Genomic DNA, 20318 nt, shown 5'->3' with positions numbered 1-20318 from the left:
CATAGACCATAGTAAATCCCAGGTCATAGTGTCTATAATACTGTAAGGGGTTCTTCTACATAGTAAATCCCAGGTCATAGTGTCTATAATACTGTAAGGGGTTCTTCTACATAGTAAATCCCAGGTCATAGTGTCTATAATACTGTAAGGGGTTCTTCTACATAGACCATAGTAAATCCCAGGTCATAGTGTCTATAATACTGTAAGGGGTTCTTCTACATAGACCATAGTAAATCCCAGGTCATAGTGTCTATAATACTGTAAGGGGTTCTTCTACATAGTAAATCCCAGGTCATAGTGTCTATAATACTGTAAGGGGGTTCTTCTACATAGACCATAGTAAATCCCAGGTCATAGTGTCTATAATACTGTAAGGGGTTCTTCTACATAGACCATAGTAAATCCCAGGACATAGTGTCTATAATACTGTAAGGGGTTCTTCTACATAGTAAATCCCAGGACATAGTGTCTATAATACTGTAAGGGAGGTTCTTCTACATAGTAAATCCCAGGTCATAGTGTCTATAATACTGTAAGGGGTTCTTCTACATAGTAAATCCCAGGACACAGTGTCTATAATACTGTAAGGGTTCTTCTACATAGTAAATCCCAGGTCATAGTGTCTATAATACTGTAAGGGGGTTCTTCTACATAGTAAATCCCAGGACATAGTGTCTATAATACTGTAAGGGGTTCTTCACATAGTAAATCCCAGGACATAGTGTCTATAATACTGTAAGGGGTTCTTTCTACACAGTAAATCCCAGGTCATAGTGTCTATAATACTGTAAGGGGTTCTTCTACATAGTAAATCCCAGGACATAGTGTCTATAATACTGTAAGGGTTCTTCTACATAGTAAATCCCAGGACATAGTGTCTATAATACTGTAAGGGGTTCTTCTACATAGTAAATCCCAGGACATAGTGTCTATAATACTGTAAGGGTTCTTCTACATAGTAAATCCCAGGTCATAGTGTCTATAATACTGTAAGGGTTCTTCTACATAGACCATAGTAAATCCCAGGTCATAGTGTCTATAATACTGTAAGGGGTTCTTCTACATAGACCATAGTAAATCCCAGGACATAGTGTCTATAATACTGTAAGGGTTCTTCTACATAGTAAATCCCAGGACATAGTGTCTATAATACTGTAAGGGGTTCTTCTACACAGACCATAGTAAATCCCAGGACATAGTGTCTATAATACTGTAAGGGGTTCTTCTACATAGTAAATCCCAGGTCATAGTGTCTATAATACTGTAAGGGGTTCTTCTACATAGTAAATCCCAGGTCATAGTGTCTATAATACTGTAAGGGGTTCTTCTACATAGATCATAGTAAATCCCAGGACATAGTGTCTATAATACTGTAAGGGGTTCTTCTACATAGTAAATCCCAGGTCATAGTGTCTATAATACTGTAAGGGGTTCTTCTACATAGACCATAGTAAATCCCAGGTCATAGTGTCTATAATACTGTAAGGGGGTTCTTCTACATAGACCATAGTAAATCCCAGGACATAGTGTCTATAATACTGTAAGGGGTTCTTCTACATAGTAAATCCCAGGTCATAGTGTCTATAATACTGTAAGGGTTCTTCTACATAGTAAATCCCAGGTCATAGTGTCTATAATACTGTAAGGGGTTCTTCTACATAGATCATAGTAAATCCCAGGACATAGTGTCTATAATACTGTAAGGGGTTCTTCTACATAGTAAATCCCAGGTCATAGTGTCTATAATACTGTAAGGGGTTCTTCTACATAGTAAATCCCAGGTCATAGTGTCTATAATACTGTAAGGGGTTCTTCTACATAGACCATAGTAAATCCCAGGTCATAGTGTCTATAATACTGTAAGGGGTTCTTCTACATAGTAAATCCCAGGTCATAGTGTCTATAATACTGTAAGGGGTTCTTCTACATATACACATCTTTTTTTAAAGACACAGAATACAAAGAGAACGTTATTGTTCTACACGGTTAAGGTTAGGAGGCGTTACCTTGGCGATGCGCTCGTGCATACGGGCCTTGCGGTCGTCTCCGTTGGCTTTGGCCTGGGCGCAGGCCTCCTGATACCTGTCTCGCCGCTGCTCCAGGGCCTCCAGCACATCTTTTAGGCTGGGCAGGGACAGCAGAGGAGGCCGGAGGTGTGGAGGCAGGGGGATTGGGGCTTGAGGTCTGTCCAGGACCGGGTTCGTTTTCTGGGCCAGACAAGGCCGAGATGACCCCTAAAGACAGCGCAACGGATGATAAATGACTAATCAAAAAAAAAAAAAAAATTTTTTTTTTTTTTTAAATTACATCTTAGAGACTGAAAACTTTTACTCCATCCGTTTCCAAAATGGCTCCATTCCTTATATAGTGCAGTGGTTCTGATAAGGCTCTGGCCTAAAGTAGTGCACTACATAGGGAATAGGGTGCCATTTCAGATCAGCCCTGTGGTCAAATCCTTACCCGAAGATAGTGAGGGTGGCAGGCAACTCAGGTCCACCTCCTGTCCCTTCTCCAACGCTTCGATCACCGCGTCAAACCTCTGCAACCAAAAACACAGACAACAACCAGCTATCACAAAGGCAGTCTTTATTGACTTCCTACATGTTTTGCATGCCTCAGATAACTCCTCCAGCTGCCCTAGTTTAATACACAGAGCACATCTCTCTCCTCCAGCTGCCCTAGTTTAATACACAGAGCACATCTCTCTCCTCCAGCTGCCCTAGTTTAATACACAGAGCACATCTCTCTCCTCCAGCTGCCCTAGTTTAATACACAGAGCACATCTCTCTCCTCCAGCTGCCCTAGTTATTAACACAGAGCACATCTCTCTCCTCCAGCTGCCCTAGTTATTAACACAGAGCACATCTCTCTCCTCCAGCTGCCCTAGTTATTAACACAGAGCACATCTCTCTCCTCCAGCTGCCCTAGTTATTAACACAGAGCACATCTCTCTCCTCCAGCTGCCCTAGTTATTAACACAGAGCACATCTCTCTCCTCCAGCTGCCCTAGTTATTAACACAGAGCACATCTCTCTCCTCCAGCTGCCCTAGTTATTAACACAGAGCACATCTCTCTCCTCCAGCTGCCCTAGTTATTAACACAGAGCACATCTCTCTCCTCCAGCTGCCCTAGTTATTAACACAGAGCACATCTCTCTCCTCCAGCTGCCCTAGTTATTAACACAGAGCACATCTCTCTCCTCCAGCTGCCCTAGTTATTAACACAGAGCACATCTCTCTCCTCCAGCTGCCCTAGTTATTAACACAGAGCACATCTCTCTCCTCCAGCTGCCCTAGTTATTAACACAGAGCACATCTCTCTCCTCCAGCTGCCCTAGTTATTAACACAGAGCACATCTCTCTCCTCCAGCTGCCCTAGTTATTAACACAGAGCACATCTCTCTCCTCCAGCTGCCCTAGTTATTAACACAGAGCACATCTCTCTCCTCCAGCTGCCCTAGTTATTACCACAGAGCACATCTCTCTCCTCCAGCTGCCCTAGTTATTAACACAGAGCACATCTCTCTCCTCCAGCTGCCCTAGTTATTAACACAGAGCACATCTCTCTCCTCCAGCTGCCCTAGTTATTAACACAGAGCACATCTCTCTCCTCCAGCTGCCCTAGTTATTAACACAGAGCACATCTCTCTCCTCCAGCTGCCCTAGTTATTAACACAGAGCACATCTCTCTCCTCCAGCTGCCCTAGTTATTAACACAGAGCACATCTCTCTCCTCCAGCTGCCCTAGTTATTAACACAGAGCACATCTCTCTCCTCCAGCTGCCCTAGTTATTAACACAGAGCACATCTCTCTCCTCCAGCTGCCCTAGTTATTAACACAGAGCACATCTCTCTCCTCCAGCTGCCCTAGTTATTAACACAGAGCACATCTCTCTCCTCCAGCTGCCCTAGTTATTAACACAGAGCACATCTCTCTCCTCCAGCTGCCCTAGTTATTAACACAGAGCACATCTCTCTCCTCCAGCTGCCCTAGTTATTAACACAGAGCACATCTCTCTCCTCCAGCTGCCCTAGTTATTAACACAGAGCACATCTCTCTCCTCCAGCTGCCCTAGTTATTAACACAGAGCACATCTCTCTCCTCCAGCTGCCCTAGTGAACACAGAGCACATCTCTCTCCTCCAGCTGCCCTAGTGAACACAGAGCACATCTCTCTCCTCCAGCTGCCCTAGTGAACACAGAGCACATCTCTCTCCTCCAGCTGCCCTAGTGAACACAGAGCGCATCTCTCTCCTCCAGCTGCCCTAGTGAACACAGAGAGCATCTCTCTCCTCCAGCTGCCCTAGTGAACACAGAGAGCATCTCTCTCCTCCAGCTGCCCTAGTGAACACAGAGAGCATCTCTCTCCTCCAGCTGCCCTAGTGAACACAGAGAGCATCTCTCTCCTCCAGCTGCCCTAGTGAACACAGAGAGCATCTCTCTCCTCCAGCTGCCCTAGTGAACACAGAGAGCATCTTTCTCCTCCAGCTGCCCTAGTGAACACAGAGAGCATCTCTCTCCTCCAGCTGCCCTAGTGAACACAGAGAGCATCTCTCTCCTCCAGCTGCCCTAGTGAACACAGAGAGCATCTCTCTCCTCCAGCTGCCCTAGTGAACACAGAGAGCATCTCTCTCCTCCAGCTGCCCTAGTGAACACAGAGAGCATCTCTCTCCTCCAGCTGCCCTAGTGAACACAGAGAGCATCTCTCTCCTCCAGCTGCCCTAGTGAACACAGAGCACATCTCTCTCCTCCAGCTGCCCTAGTGAACACAGAACATCGCTCTCCTCCAACTTCTATAGTAGGCAACAGGGCTGCTGTTAAGACTCTCCATGCATCACTTTGTCAGATAACTGCAACTGAGTTGTACACAGAGGATAGACCACAAAACCTTCCCCAGGCTCACCCCCTCCTAGCTTATTCCTGGAAGAGCCTAAGCTACTACATTACCCCCCTAGCAGCTTATTCCTGGAAGAGCCTAAGCTACTACATTACCCCCCTAGCTTATTCCTGGAAGAGCCTAAGCTACTACATTACCCCCCTAGCTTATTCCTGGAAGAGCCTAAGCTACTACATTACCCCCTAGCAGCTTATTCCTGGAAGAGCCTAGCTACTACATTACCCCCCTAGCAGCTTATTCCTGGAAGAGCCTAAGCTACTACATTACCCCCCAGCAGCTTATTCCTGGAAGAGCCTAAGCTACTACATTACCCCCTCCAAGCAGCTTATTCCTGGAAGAGCCTAAGCTACTACATTACCCCCTCCAAGCAGCTTATTCCTGGAAGAGCCTAAGCTACTACATTACCCCTCCAAGCAGCTTATTCCTGGAAGAGCCTAAGCTACTACATTACCCCTCCAAGCAGCTTATTCCTGGAAGAGCCTAAGCTACTACATTACCCCCCTAGCTTATTCCTGGAAGAGCCTAAGCTACTACATTACCCCCCTAGCTTATTCCTGGAAGAGCCTAAGCTACTACATTACCCCCCTAGCTTATTCCTGGAAGAGCCTAAGCTACTACATTACCCCCCTAGCTTATTCCTGGAAGAGCCTAAGCTACTACATTACCCCCTAGCTTATTCCTGGAAGAGCCTAAGCTACTACATTACCCCCTTAGCTTATTCCTGGAAGAGCCAAAGCTATAGACCTATTCTTTAAAATGTCAACACTTTTTGATCCCCAAAACATAAAACAGTGACCTTGCTGGTCCTGAAGTAGAGTTTGACTTGTTCCATGTCTCCTTGCTGCTTGGCTTTCAGAGCTGCCACCTTATACTCTCTCTGTCTGCCTAACAGCATCGCCTTGGTGGCCTCGCCTACTGTGGGATCAGAGGAGAACACAGAGAAACACAGCATTCATAACACATCCAGGAGTGTCGTGAAGACCGCTTCATAACACATCCAGGAGTGTAGTGAAGACAGCTTCATAACACATCCAGGAGTGTAGTGAAGACAGCATTCATAACACATCCAGGAGTGTAGTGAAGACAGCTTCATAACACATCCAGGAGTGTAGTGAAGACAGCTTCATAACACATCCAGGAGTGTAGTGAAGACAGCATTCACAACCACATCTCAGGAGTGTCGTGAAGACAGCATTCACAACCACATTCCAGGAGTGTCGTGAAGACAGCATTCACAACCACATCCAGGAGTGTCGTGAAGACAGCATTCACAACACATCCAGGAGTGTCGTGAAGACAGCATTCACAACCACATCCAGGAGTGTCGTGAAGACAGCATTCACAACCACATCCAGGAGTGTCGTGAAGACAGCATTCACAACCACATCCAGGAGTGTCGTGAAGACAGCATTCACAACACATCCAGGAGTGTCGTGAAGACAGCATTCACAACCACATCCAGGAGTGTCGTGAAGACAGCATTCACAACACATCCAGGAGTGTCGTGAAGACAGCATTCATAACACATCCAGGAGTGTAGTGAAGACAGCTTCATAACACATCCAGGAGTGTAGTGAAGACAGCATTCACAACACATCCAGGAGTGTCGTGAAGACAGCATTCATAACACATCCAGGAGTGTAGTGAAGACAGCATTCATAACACATCCAGGAGTGTCGTGAAGACAGCATTCATAACACATCCATGAGTGTCGTGAAGACAGCATTCATAACACATCCATGAGTGTCGTGAAGACAGCATTCATAACACATCCAGGAGTGTAGTGAAGACAGCATTCACAACCACATCCAGGAGTGTCGTGAAGACAGCATTCACAACACATCCAGGAGTGTCGTGAAGACAGCATTCATAACACATCCAGGAGTGTAGTGAAGACAGCTTCATAACACATCCAGGAGTGTAGTGAAGACAGCTTCATAACACATCCAGGAGTGTAGTGAAGACAGCATTCACAACACATCCAGGAGTGTCGTGAAGACAGCATTCATAACACATCCAGGAGTGTAGTGAAGACAGCATTCATAACACATCCAGGAGTGTAGTGAAGACAGCATTCACAACCACATCTCAGGAGTGTAGTGAAGACAGCATTCACAACCACATCCAGGAGTGTCGCGAACCTCCTGTAGACAAATGTAACATTCATTTGGTTGGAGGCAGGTGATTCTTGTTTACTGTATCATTTATCTAATCTGTGGTAAAAATTGCAGCTGCCTACATGGTAAAAATAAATTGATTGAAATTGACTTAAGTAACAATCATTGATTGATTAACTTCCTGTGTGACCTGTGCTGGTCTGCCTAGTCTCTTCCTCTCCCTCAGTGCTAGGATGGCTGCTGACAGTGGCCAGGCTGGCGATAGATGACAGCTCCTCCTCACTGCTGGGTGATACTGCCTCAGGGGAGACGGGTACAGGTAACGTCGCAGCAGCAGCCTCCGGCTCCCCCTGCTGTTGTGGAGGCGTCGGTTCAGGTTCGAGAACAGATGGTGGAGGGGGAGGAGCACGTCGTGGTGGGACGGTGGGGACGGTGGAGGTGGGGGGCTCCTCCACCGGCTACAGGTGGGGGGGATGTCAGCCTCCTCCACCTTCCTCCCCTTCTTCAATGAGACCAGCATGGACTCCAGGCTCTGTGGAGGAACACAGATAAGGAGACAGGACAAAAAAAATTAAAAAAAGTTTTCGGACTTTAGATCGGGGGGGTAGTGAAATCCTCCTGCTAAGACTATTAGCAAATTGTCTCAGCGTAGTACACTGTGCTGATCTTGGATCAGGTCCTTCCTGACCATATGATCTTACTAATTATGATATTTTTTTTTTAAAGGGCAAACTGATTCTAGATCAGTGTTTACTCTGGGAAGCTTTGTGAATATAGGCTCTGGAAAGCAACAAGGACAAGGAGTACATGCTTTTGCTCCAGCTCTACACTAAAAACACAGCAGGATATGAGAGAGAGAGAGAGAGAGAGTTTATAGTGAACTACAAATTAGCATCGCCACCTGGATCCCTCTTTCGTATCTCCGCGCTTTCGACGATTCCCCTGAGGCCTTGGCGTGCGCTACAGCTGTCCGGTACATACTCAGCCTCTCCTCCAAGGTGTGCTGCAGACTGCCAGGTACTGCAGGAGGAGCCCTTGCTAACTGATGATAAGGACAAACAACCAAGTTTGATAATTCAGTGTTCATGTGTACTGTGAAGTATTGGAAATACAGAAATTAGGTAGTCATTCAAAAAATCATGTTAAAGACTTTTTTGCACACAGACTGATTCCATGCAACTTATTATGCGACTTGTTAAGCACATTTGTACTCCTGAACTCGTTTAGGCGTTTGCCATAACAAAGGGGTTGAATACTTATTGACTCAAGACATTTCAGCTTTTCATAAAAATGTGTAAAAACATAATTCCACTTTGACATTATGGGGGTATTGTGTGCAGGCCAGTAACATTTAATACATGTTAAATTCAGGCTGTAACACAACAAAATGTGGAAAAAGGGGTGGAAATACTTTCTGAAGGCACTGTATGTGACCTTCCTAGTCGGAACCGAGACTGAGCCCGGAACCCCAGAACCGAGCCTGAAACCCGGAACCGAGACTGAAACCCGGAACCGAGACTGAGCCTGAAACCCGGGAAACCGAGACCGAAACCCGGGAAACCGAGACTGAAACTGAAACCCGGAACCGAGACTGAGCCTGAAACCCGGAACCGAGACTGAGCCTGAAACCCGGAACCGAGACTGAGACTGAAACCCGGAACCGAGACTGAGACTGAAACCCGGAACCGAGACTGAGACTGAAACCCGGAACCGAGACTGAGACTGAAACCCGGAACCGAGACTGAGACTGAAACCCGGAACCGAGACTGAAACCCGGAACCGAGACTGAAACCCGGAACCGAGACTGAAACCCGGAACCGAGACTGAAACCCGGAACCGAGACTGAGCCTGAAACCCGGGAAACCGAGACTGAAACCCGGAACCGAGACTGAGCCCGGAACCGAGACTGAGCCCGAAACCGAGCCTGAGCCCGAAACCGAGCCTGAGCCTGAAACCCGGAACCGAGACTGAAACCCGGAACCGAGACTGAAACCCGGAACCGAGACTGAGCCTGAAACCCGGAACCGAGACTGAGCCTGAAACCCGGAACCGAGACTGAGCCTGAAACCCGGAACCGAGACTGAAACCCGGAACCGAGCCTGAAACCCGGAACCGAGACTGAGCCTGAAACCCGGAACCGAGACTGAGCCTGAAACCCGGAACCGAGACTGAGCCTGAAACCCGGAACCGAGACTGAGCCTGAAACCCGGAACCGAGACTGAGCCTGAAACCCGGGAAACCGAGACTGAGCCCGAAAGTCGGAACCCGGGGTACAAGACTGAGTCTGAATGTTGGAGCACATTATCACAGGAAGCTGGTAGGTAGCCTAGTAGTTAACAGTGTTGGGACAGTAATTAAAAGGTTGCTGGTTCGAATCCCCGAGCCGACTAGGTGAAAAATCTGTCAATGTACCCTTGAGTAAGCACTTACCCCTAGTTGCTCACGTAAGACAAAAAAAAAGTTTTAAAAAACGTAAGCCCGGGTTGCAAGACTGCGTCCCAACGTGAGCCCGGGTTGCAAGACTGCGTCCCAACGTGAGCCCGGGTTGCAAGACTGCGTCCCAACGTGAGCCCGGGTTGCAAGACTGCGTCCCAACGTGAGCCCGGGTTGCAAGACTGCGTCCCAACGTGAGCCCGGGTTGCAAGACTGCGTCCCAACGTGAGCCCGGGTTGCAAGACTGCGTCCCAACGTGAGCCCGGGTTGCAAGACTGCGTCCCAACGTGAGCCCGGGTTGCAAGACTGCGTCCCAACGTGAGCCCGGGTTGCAAGACTGCGTCCCAACGTGAGCCCGGGTTGCAAGACTACGTCTGACTTTTGCAGCACATTATCACAGCATAAGCATCAAAATTATACCTGTACACAAACACAAGCAGTCCATTTCATGTGCTACTATTAACTTGAGCCATTTCAAACTGACAAAACAGTCGTGGCGTAAGTGAAAGAGGATTCACACATTTCAGTATTGTAAAATAGTATTTCACTCCACTTGTTTGCCAGAGTCTGTTGAGAATGGAAACGTAAGCGCTGTTTGCACGAAGTTGACGACTCTCTGATTAGAGACGTGAGGTAACAAGCCCATTGATACTTATTACACGCTTCAGTATTTCATACACAGGTAATTGCAGGATACAACTTAGTGTATATGTTTGTATAGGCAGGTGACGTCATGTTAGTTACCTGGGGTGGTGAATGCGGAGTCTCTTCCGTGGAGGTGGGTGTCACACGATCCTCCGTTTCCTCGTCACCCACCACTTCCTGCAGCTCAGCCTGGTAACATAGGCAGTCGAACATGTTTATCATGGGTTCAACAGAACACTGACACAGCGACACACAACGCAGTGAGTCGCGCACACACACAATAAATAAAGGATGATCAAAAATAGATTGAAATAAACCCAAACAGTTACCAGTAAATCTTCATCATCTTCCAGGTTATCATCATCATCATCATCATCATCATCGTATATATCCTTCATACACTCCTCTGCCATTCGGGCTATATTCTCCATAGGTAAGGGGGCTAGGACACGGAGACATATCAATTAGTGAAACATATCAGCCTCGTAATCAGTGGGAGAAACGTTATAAATTAAACAGGGGGTTCCATCTTGTGATTTAAAAATAAATAAATTTAAAGATAAGACGTGATCACAAGGATTGACCTATGACCCTCAAAGAGTAATGTTTTTAACCACGCTGCTGGACGCTCCTCACCGCCGTTCATCAACAAAAACAACGAAGGCGGATTTAAATCGCAAAAAAAAAAAAAGTTGAAATTGTATCTCATTAAATTAATGCATGGATTTTATGAATTTTATTAAAAAGTACATATACAGTGCTTTCAGAAAGTATTCATACCCCTTGACTTATTACACATTTTCTTGTGTTACAACAACGAATTCAAAATGGATTAAATAAAAACAAATTGTGTCTCCCATCTAGACAACACCATCGAGTACACCTGATGCCAATTCAATTGTTTGAACATGATTTTGGAAGAAAAAAAAACCCCCCCACCAGTCTATATAAAGGTCCCACAGTTGACAGTGCATGTCATAGACACAAAACCATGAAGTCAAAGGAACTGTCCGTAGATCACAGAGATAGAATTGCGATTAGGAATACAGTATATCTGGAGAATGGTATAAAACAAGTTTCTAGAATGTTGAAAGTTTCCAAGAGCACAGCGGTGACCATTACTGGGGAAAGGGAAAAAATACAGAACTACTCAGACTCTGCCAAGAGCTGGCTGTCTGACCAAACTGAACAACCAGGAAAGGAGGACCTCGGCCAGGGAGGTGACCAAGAACCCAATGATCACTGACATAACTACAGAGTTCCTTGGCTGAGATGGGAGAAGGACACTCTACCAATCTGTGCTTTATGGAGGGAGTGGCCAGACGGAAGCCACTCCTGAGAAAAAAAAAGGCACATGACAGCATGTCTGGAGTTTGCAAAAAGGCACGTGAAAAACTCAGCGCATAAGGCAAAAGATTCTGTGGTCTGATGAGACAAATTCAACTCTTGAGCCTGAATGAAAAGTGCTGTCTGGAGAAAACCAGACACAGCTCAACACCATCCCTACCGTGAAGCCTGGTGGCGGCAGCATCATGCTATGGGGATGCTTTTCAGCAGCAGGTTCTGGGACACTTGTAAGGATAGAGGGGAACAACGAATGGAGACAAATACAGGCAAATCCTTGACGGGAGCCAGCTTGAGAGTGCAAACAACTTACACTGGGGCAAAGATTTACATTCCAACAGGACAATGACCACAAGCATACAGCCAAAGCAACGCTGGAATTACTACAGAACAAGAATGTATAAATTATTGAGTGGCCCAGCCACAGCCCAGACATAAATCCCATTGAAAATATATGGAAAGACTTGAAGATTGCTATTCACCGCCACTCCCCATCTAACTTAACAGAGCTTGAGAAATACGCAAAGAAGAATGGAATAAAAAACCCAAAGCTGATACCCAAGAAGACTCGAAGCTTTAAAACAACCACCAAAGTTGTGAATACATAGGAGACGTTTCCGTATTTCATTTCAAATAAATTTGCTACATTTTCTACAAACATGTTTTCACTTTGTCATTATGGGGTATTGTGGGTAAATGGGTCAGAAAGTCAAAATGGTACGAATACTTCCTGAAAGCTGTATTGTTCTTTATTTTATTGAACCTTATTTAACTAAGCAAGTCAGTTAAGAACAAATTCTTATTTTCAATGACGACCTAGGAACAGTGGGTTAACTGCCTTGTTCAGGGGCAGAACGACAGATTTTTACCTTGTCAGCTCGGGGATTCGATCTAGCAACCTTTTGGTTACTAGCCCAACGCTCTAACCACCAGGCCACCCCCTCTGGCCACCCCCTCTGGCCACCAGGCCACCCGCCGCCCCCTCTAACCGCCAGGCCACCCCTCTAACCGCCAGGCCACCTGCCTCAACCATGAGTACAACACAGTGTGTGGAGACTTACCCTTCTGCTTTAGTCTCTCTCCAGCAGGCTTGCCCCCAGTGAGAGCCGATAACTCGGCCTCTAGATCAGCATCATCCACAGTCGGATCATCCATGTCCTGCGTCATCTCCTCTGGGTTGAAGTCCACAAACAAACCCATCTGGAACCAAGAAAGGTGAATAGTGATATAGGATAGCTAGTGTGTGAGTGAGAGAGGTTAGCCAGCCTCCTCGTTGTCATTTTACATAGTGAGTGTGTGTGTGTGAGAGAGTGAGAGAGGTTAGCCAGCCAGCCTCCTCGTTGTCATTTTACGTAGTGAGAGAGAGAGAGAGAGAGAGAGTGTGAGTGTGAGTGAGAGTGTGAGAGAGAGTGTGAGAGAGAGTGTGAGAGAGAGTGTGAGAGAGAGTGTGAGAGAGAGTGTGAGAGAGAGTGTGAGAGAGAGTGTGAGAGAGAGTGTGAGAGAGAGTGTGAGAGAGAGTGTGAGAGAGAGTGTGAGTGTGAGTGTGAGAGAGAGTGAGAGTGTGAGAGAGAGTGTGAGAGAGAGTGAGAGTGAGAGTGTGAGAGAGAGAGAGAGTGAGAGAGTGAGAGAGAGAGTGAGAGAGAGAGAGAGAGAGAGTTTAGCCAGCCAGCCTCCTCGTTGTCATTTTACGTAGTGTGTGTGTGTGTGTGTGAGAGAGAGAGAGAGGTTAGCCAGCCAGCCAGCCTCCTCGTCATTTTACGTAGTGTGTGTGTGTGTGTGTGAGAGAGAGAGGTTAGCCAGCCAGCCTCCTCGTCATTTTACGTAGTGTGTGTGTGAGAGAGAGAGAGAGAGGTTAGCCAGCCAGCCTCCTCGTCATTTTACGTAGTGTGTGTGTGAGAGAGAGAGAGAGAGGTTAGCCAGCCAGCCTCCTCGTCATTTTACGTAGTGTGTGTGTGAGAGAGAGAGAGGTTAGCCAGCCAGCCTCCTCGTCATTTTACGTAGTGTGTGTGTGAGAGAGAGAGAGAGGTTAGCCAGCCAGCCTCCTCGTCATTTTACGTAGTGTGTGTGTGGGAGAGAGAGAGGTTAGCCAGCCAGCCTCCTCGTCATTTTACGTAGTGTGTGTGTGAGAGAGAGAGAGGTTAGCCAGCCAGCCTCCCTCGTTGTCATTTTACGTAGTGTGTGTGAGAGAGAGAGAGAGGTTAGCCAGCCAGCCTCCTCGTCATTTTACGTAGTGTGTGTGTGTGTGAGAGAGAGAGGTTAGCCAGCCAGCCTCCTCGTCATTTTACGTAGTGTGTGTGTGAGAGAGAGAGAGGTTAGCCAGCCAGCCTCCTCGTCATTTTACGTAGTGTGTGTGTGAGAGAGAGAGAGGTTAGCCAGCCAGCCTCCCTCGTCATTTTACGTAGTGTGTGTGTGAGAGAGAGAGAGAGAGGTTAGCCAGCCAGCCTCCTCGTCATTTTACGTAGTGTGTGTGAGAGAGAGAGAGAGGTTAGCCAGCCAGCCTCCTCGTCATTTTACGTAGTGTGTGTGAGAGAGAGAGAGGTTAGCCAGCCAGCCTCCTCGTCATTTTACGTAGTGTGTGTGTGTGTGTGTGTGTGTGTGTGAGTGAGAGAGAGAGAGAGGTTAGCCAGCCAGCCTCCTCGTCATTTTACGTAGTGTGTGTGTGTGTGAGAGAGAGAGAGGTTAGCCAGCCAGCCTCCTCGTCATTTTACGTAGTGTGTGTGTGAGAGAGAGAGAGGTTAGCCAGCCAGCCTCCTCGTCATTTTACGTAGTGTGTGTGAGAGAGAGAGAGAGGTTAGCCAGCCAGCCTCCTCGTCATTTTACGTAGTGTGTGAGAGAGAGAGAGAGAGAGAGAGACAGAGACAGAGACAGAGACAGAGACAGAGACAGAGAGAGAGAGAGAGAGAGAGAGAGAGGTTAGCCAGCCAGCCTCCTCGTTGTGATGTGTCCCTCACCTGTTTGGCTGCAGCTGCGCCCTGGCCCTTTGGCAAAGGAGCCCTCTTCTTCTTCCCGAACATACTGCTAGTTTTAAAACACCCCTAACCGGAGGAATTAAACCGTCCCAAGAGATCTGGGGAAAAACAGAAGATGACAGACTGACGTTAGCTAGATAGCTAAGTAGTTATGTTGCTACGCTAAACGTCAGCTAGTTAACACTACTAACCAGCGTTAGTAAGTGCAACTTAAAGTTGCTAACTTAGTTGCAGGTGCAGCAGGTCATGTGAGCTAACTAAACTAAAAAAAAATAAAAAATATTGAGGCGGCAGAGGCTAGTAGCGAGCTAGTTAGTAAAGTTAACCACTATTTTGCTAAAATAGCTAACATTACACATACAGTGGATTTGCTTGCTAGAGTATGAGGCAACCATCTCGTGACAAGCAAAACCGCCTCTCCACAGTTAGCTAGTGGTAGCTAGCTACTTCGGTGTTTTTAAGCCAGCTAGCAAACCATTACATTTGCTAGTAGCAAAACTATCTGTGGGTAGTAGTTAGCTAACGAAGACCATTGTCCTTACCTACTCATTCACCACGAAACAACGTACTTTCCTTCAGGATAAAAAGTGAAATCTCCAACCAGCGACCAGTTCACGGTTTTTCCTCAGACTGATAACCAACTTCTTCTTCGTGTGAATTTCCGGCCGACTGAACGCTGTGTTGCATATTGCTGCCTTTTGCAGGTCAGAGTGCGGATTGCACAATTTGTAAAAAAAAAAAAAAAAAATATATATATATATAAATAATAATAATAGTAATATATAAATAATATATATATAAATAATAATATATATATAAAATATACACTGCTCAAAAAAAATAAAGGGAACACTTAAACAACACAATGTAACTCCAAGTCAATCACACTTCTGTGAAATCAAACTGTCCACTTAGGAAGCAACACTGATTGACAATACATTTCACATGCTGTTGTGCAAATAGAATAGACAACAGGTGGAAATTATAGGCAATTAGCAAGACACCCCCAATAAAGGAGTGGTTCTGCAGGTGTTGACCACAGACCACTTCTCAGTTCCTATGCTTCCTGGCTGATGTTTTGGTCACTTTTGAATGCTGGCGGTGCTTTCACTCTAGTGGTAGCATGAGACGGAGTCTACAACCCACACAAGTGGCTCAGGTAGTGCAGCTCATCCAGGATGGCACATCAATGCGAGCTGTGGCAAGAAGGTTTGCTGTGTCTGTCAGCGTAGTGTCCAGAGCATGGAGGCGCTACCAGGAGACAGGCCAGTACATCAGGAGATGTGGAGGAGGCCGTAGGAGGGCAACAACCCAGCAGCAGGACCGCTACCTCCGCCTTTGTGTTTGGAGGAGCAGGTGGAGCACTGCCAGAGCCCTGCAAAATGACCTCCAGCAGGCCACAAATGTGCATGTGTCTGCTCAAATGGTCAGAAACAGACTCCATGAGGGTGGCATGAGGGCCCGGCGTCCACAGGTGGGGGTTGTGCTTACAGCCCAACACCGTGCAGGATGTTTGGCATTTGCCAGAGAACACCAAGATTGGCAAATTCGCCACTGGCGTCCTGTGCTCTTGACAGATGAAAGCAGGCTCACACTAAGCACATGTGACAGACGTGACAGTCTGGAGACGCCGTGGAGAACGTTCTGCTGCCTGCAACATCCTACAGCATGACCGGTTTGGCGGTGGGTCAGTCATGGTGTGGGGTGGCATTTCTTTGGGGGCCGCACAGCCCTCCATGTGCTCGCCAGAGGTAGCCTGACTGCCATTAGGTACCGAGATGAGATCCTCAGACCCCTTGTGAGACCATATGCTGGTGTGGTTGGCCCTGGGTTCCTCCTAATGCAAGACAATGCTAGACCTCATGTGGCTGGAGTGTGTCAGCAGTTCCTGCAAGAGGAAGGCATTGATGCTATGGACTGGCCTGCCCGTTCCCCAGACCTGAATCCAATTGAGCACATCTGGGACATCATGTCTCGCTCCATCCACCAACGCCACGTTGCACCACAGACTGTCCAGGAGTTGGCGGATGCTTTAGTCCAGGTCTGGGAGGAAATCCCTCAGGAGACCATCCGCCACCTCATCAGGAGCATGCCCAGGTGTTGTAGGGAGGTCATACAGGCACGTGGAGGCCACACACACTACTGAGCCTCATTTTGACTTGTTTTAAGGACATTACATCAAAGTTGGATCAGCCTGTAGTGTGGTTTTCCACTTTAATTTTGAGTGTGACTCCAAATCCAGACCTCCATGGGTTGATAAATTGGATTTCCATTGATTATTTTTGTGTGATTGTGTTGTCAGCACATTCAACTATGTAAAGAAAAAAGGTATTTAATAAGATTATTTCTTTCATTCAGATCTAGGATGTGTTGTTTAAGTGTTCCCTTTTATTTTTTTGAGCAGTATATATATATATATTTAAAAAATGAAGGAACATTTTTTTTATTGCACCTCCGTCTAACACCTTACCTATACACTCTACCCCCAAAAACCCATACCACTTATTTGGCCTTTTCTCAACTTCCTGTAGATCTTCTGCACTGAAATCTCTCACATCCAAATATTTATCTGCTGCTGCAACTACCACAACTATCTTCTGTGATTTCCGCTCCATTAGTGCAGTTGATTACCATGGTTATAAATGCATGAAATTCAACCTTACTAAAATTCATTTTCTCTGGATCTCTCTCTTCAGGCCTCAATTGGGGGGCTCCCAATCAAATCCCTCATCCTTGAGTTATCCTCTATTTTTCCTTACTGCCTCAGCATATGAAACCTTCTTCCGCACTCGAACTCTGACAATCTCAACTTGTCTCTCTCTAGTACAGGGCACTTCAGACCCTCAGCTGCACAGGCGCCCCCACAGTTTACACACAGTGCTTTCTCAACCCCAACTTCACACTCCCTCTGACTATGCCCTCCTGCACACTTTCCACATCCTGGGATCTCCCTTCTACATACTGTTGCTACATGTCCAAATCCTTGGCACCTAAAGCCCCGTAGCGGGTTCGGAACAAACACCCTCACCGAATAGCTAATATACCCTAGCCTGATCTTACCAGGAAGAAACTCCACGTCAAAGCTCAGCAAGACAGACAGGGAATACTCCCTTTCACCATTTCTACTGGGTCTGTGTCTCACCAAATGGTGGGTGTCACAAACACCGGGAATCATTTTTCTCATCTTATCCACCTCTACACTCAACGATACCCCAGAGGGCATGACATAACCTATTCCCCCTCAGGAGACTGAAAAGGTTTGGGTCCTCAGATCCTCAAAAAGTTCTACAGCTGCACCATCGAGAGCATCCTGACTGGTTGCATCACTGCTTGCTATGGCAACTGCTCGGCCTCCGACCGCAAGGCACTACAGAGGGTAGTGGGAACAGCCCAATACATCACTGGGGACAAGCTTCCTGCCATCCAGGACCTCTATACCAGGCGGTGTCAGAGGAAGGCCCTAAAGATTGTCAAAGACTCCAGCCACCCTAGTCATAGAGTGTTCTCTCTGCTACCGCACGGCAAGCGGTACCGGAGCGCCAAGTCTAGGTCCAAGAGGCTCCTAAACAGCTTCTACCCACCCCAAGCCATGAGACTCCTGAACATCTAATCAAATGGCTACCCAAACTATTTGCATTGCGCCTCCGCCTCTTTAACACCACTGCTACTCTCTGTTTATTATCTATGCATAGTCACTTTAACTCTACCTACATGTACATATTACCTCAATTACCTCAACTAGCATCCACATTGACTCTGTACCGGTACCCCCTGTCTATAGCCTCCACATTGACTCTGTACCGGTACCCCTGTATATAGCCTCCACATTGACTCTGTACCGGTACCCCCTGTATATAGCCTCCACATTGACTCTGTACCGGTACCCCCTGTATATAGCCTCCACATTGACTCTGTACCGGTACCCCCTGTATAGCCTCCACATTGACTCTGTACCGGTACCCCCTGTATATAGCCTCCACATTGACTCTGTACCGTAACACCCTGTATATAACCTCCACATTGACTCTGTACCGGTACCCCCTGTATGTAGCCTCCACATTGACTCTGTACCGGTACCTCCCTGTATATAGCCTCCACATTGACTCTGTACCGGTACCCCCTGTATATAGCCTCCACATTGACTATGTACCGTAACACCCTGTATATAGCCTCCACATTGACTCTGTACCGTAACACCCTGTATTTATCCTCGCCACTGTTATTTTACTGCTGCTCTTTAATTATGTTATTTTTATACTTATCAATAATTTTTTTTACCTAACACTTATTTTTATTAAAACTGCATTATTGGTTAAGGGCTTGTAGGTAAGCATTTCACTGTGAGGTCTACACTTTTTGTATTCGGCACATGTGACACATACAATTTGATTTGATTTGATCTGCCTATGTAACACTTCCTCATCTGCTGTGAAAGGTAACAGAGCCGTGTTTGTCAGACCATGAGATATCTTCTCACAAAATCATCTGTAGCGTCTGAACGGTTTGGCAAACAAATTATTATGTTTGCGTATTTTTCTAGCAGTATATCATGAAGAGATCTTGTTGATGTGGTTATGTTTTCTGGCATCACCGTACTGTCTATTCTCTTTAATGTCCCGTACTGTCTATTCTCTTTAATGTCCCGTACTGTCTATTCTCTTTAATGTCTCGTACTGTCTATTCTCTTTAATGTCCCGTACTGTCTATTCTCTTTAATGTCCTGTACTGTCTATTCTCTTTAATGTCCCGTACTGTCTATTCTCTTTAATGTCTCGTACTGTCTATTCTCTTTAATGTCCCGTACTGTCTATTCTCTTTAATGTCCCGTACTGTCTATTCTCTTTAATGTCCCGTACTGTCTATTCTCTTTAATGTCCCGTACTGTCTATTCTCTTTAATGTCCCGTACTGTCTATTCACTTTAATGTCCCGTACTGTCTATTCTCTTTAATGTCCCGTACTGTCTATTCTCTTTAATGTCCCGTACTCTCTATTCTCTTTAATCTCCCGTACTGTCTATTCTCTTTAATGTCCCATACTCTCTATTCTCTTTAATCTCTCTCAATGGTGCAGCTGTAGAACTTTTTGAGGATCTGAGGACCCAAATCTTTTCAGTCTCCTGAATAGGTTTTGTCGTGCCCTCTTCACGACTGTCTTGGTGTGCTTGGACCATGTTAGTTTGTTGGTGATGTGGACACCAAGGAACTTGAATCTCTCAACCTGCTCCACTGCAGCCCCGTCGATGAGAATGGGGGCGTGCTCGGTCCTCTTTTTCATGTAGTCCACAATCATCTCCTTTGTCTTGATCCCGTTGAGGGAGAGGTTGTTGTCCTGGCACCACACGGCCAGGTCTCTGACCTCCTGCCTATAGGCTGTCTCGTCGTTGTCGGTGATCAGGCCTACCACTGTTGTGTCATCGGCAAACTTAATGATGGTGTTGGAGTCGTGCCTGGCAGTGCAGTCATGAGTGAACAGAGATTACAGGAGGGGACTGAGTACGCACCCCTGAGGGGCCCCTGTTTTGAGGATCAGCGTGGTGGATGTGTTGTTACCTACCCTCACCACCCTCAAGGAGAGGCTGAAAATGTCAGTGAAGACACTTGCCAGTTGGTCAGCGCATGCTCGCAGTACACATCGTGGTAATTTGTCAGGCCCTGTGGCGAGCAATAGCTCGAGACTTCCTTAGATATCATGCACCAGCTGTTATTTACAAAAATACATAGTCCGCCATCCCTGTTTAAAGGGCTTACTCACATCGGCTGAGGAGAGTGTGATCACATAGTCTTCCGGAACAGCTGGTGCTCTCATGTATGTTTCAGTGTTATTTGCCTCGAAGCGAGCATAGAAGTAGTTTAGCTCGTCTGGTAGGCTTGTGTCACTGGGCAGCTCTCGGCTGTGCTTCTCTTTGTAGTCT

At 46.6% G+C, this 20318-nt stretch overlaps 1 protein-coding gene across 1 annotated transcript; it reads right to left on the bottom strand.

Annotated features, from left to right (window-relative positions):
- Positions 1-2006: 2006 nt before the first annotated feature.
- On the bottom strand, positions 2007-15118 carry LOC106596449 (coiled-coil and C2 domain-containing protein 1B; the record flags this gene model as incomplete). Its single annotated transcript, XM_045713937.1, has 10 exons — positions 14948-15118; positions 14388-14503; positions 12498-12636; positions 10422-10534; positions 10192-10281; positions 7916-8056; positions 7285-7546; positions 5694-5812; positions 2498-2539; positions 2007-2234 (listed from the first exon to the last, which is right to left on the bottom strand). Coding segments are annotated over exons 2-10 (1197 nt in total), but the record flags the coding sequence as incomplete, so codon positions are not given.
- Between the last annotated feature and the right edge of the window lie 5200 nt (positions 15119-20318).

The sequence above is a fragment of the Salmo salar genome, unplaced genomic scaffold (assembly GCF_905237065.1).
Source record: "Salmo salar unplaced genomic scaffold, Ssal_v3.1, whole genome shotgun sequence".
Taxonomy (NCBI): domain Eukaryota; kingdom Metazoa; phylum Chordata; class Actinopteri; order Salmoniformes; family Salmonidae; genus Salmo; species Salmo salar.
This window is presented reverse-complemented; position numbering and strand designations above follow the sequence as displayed.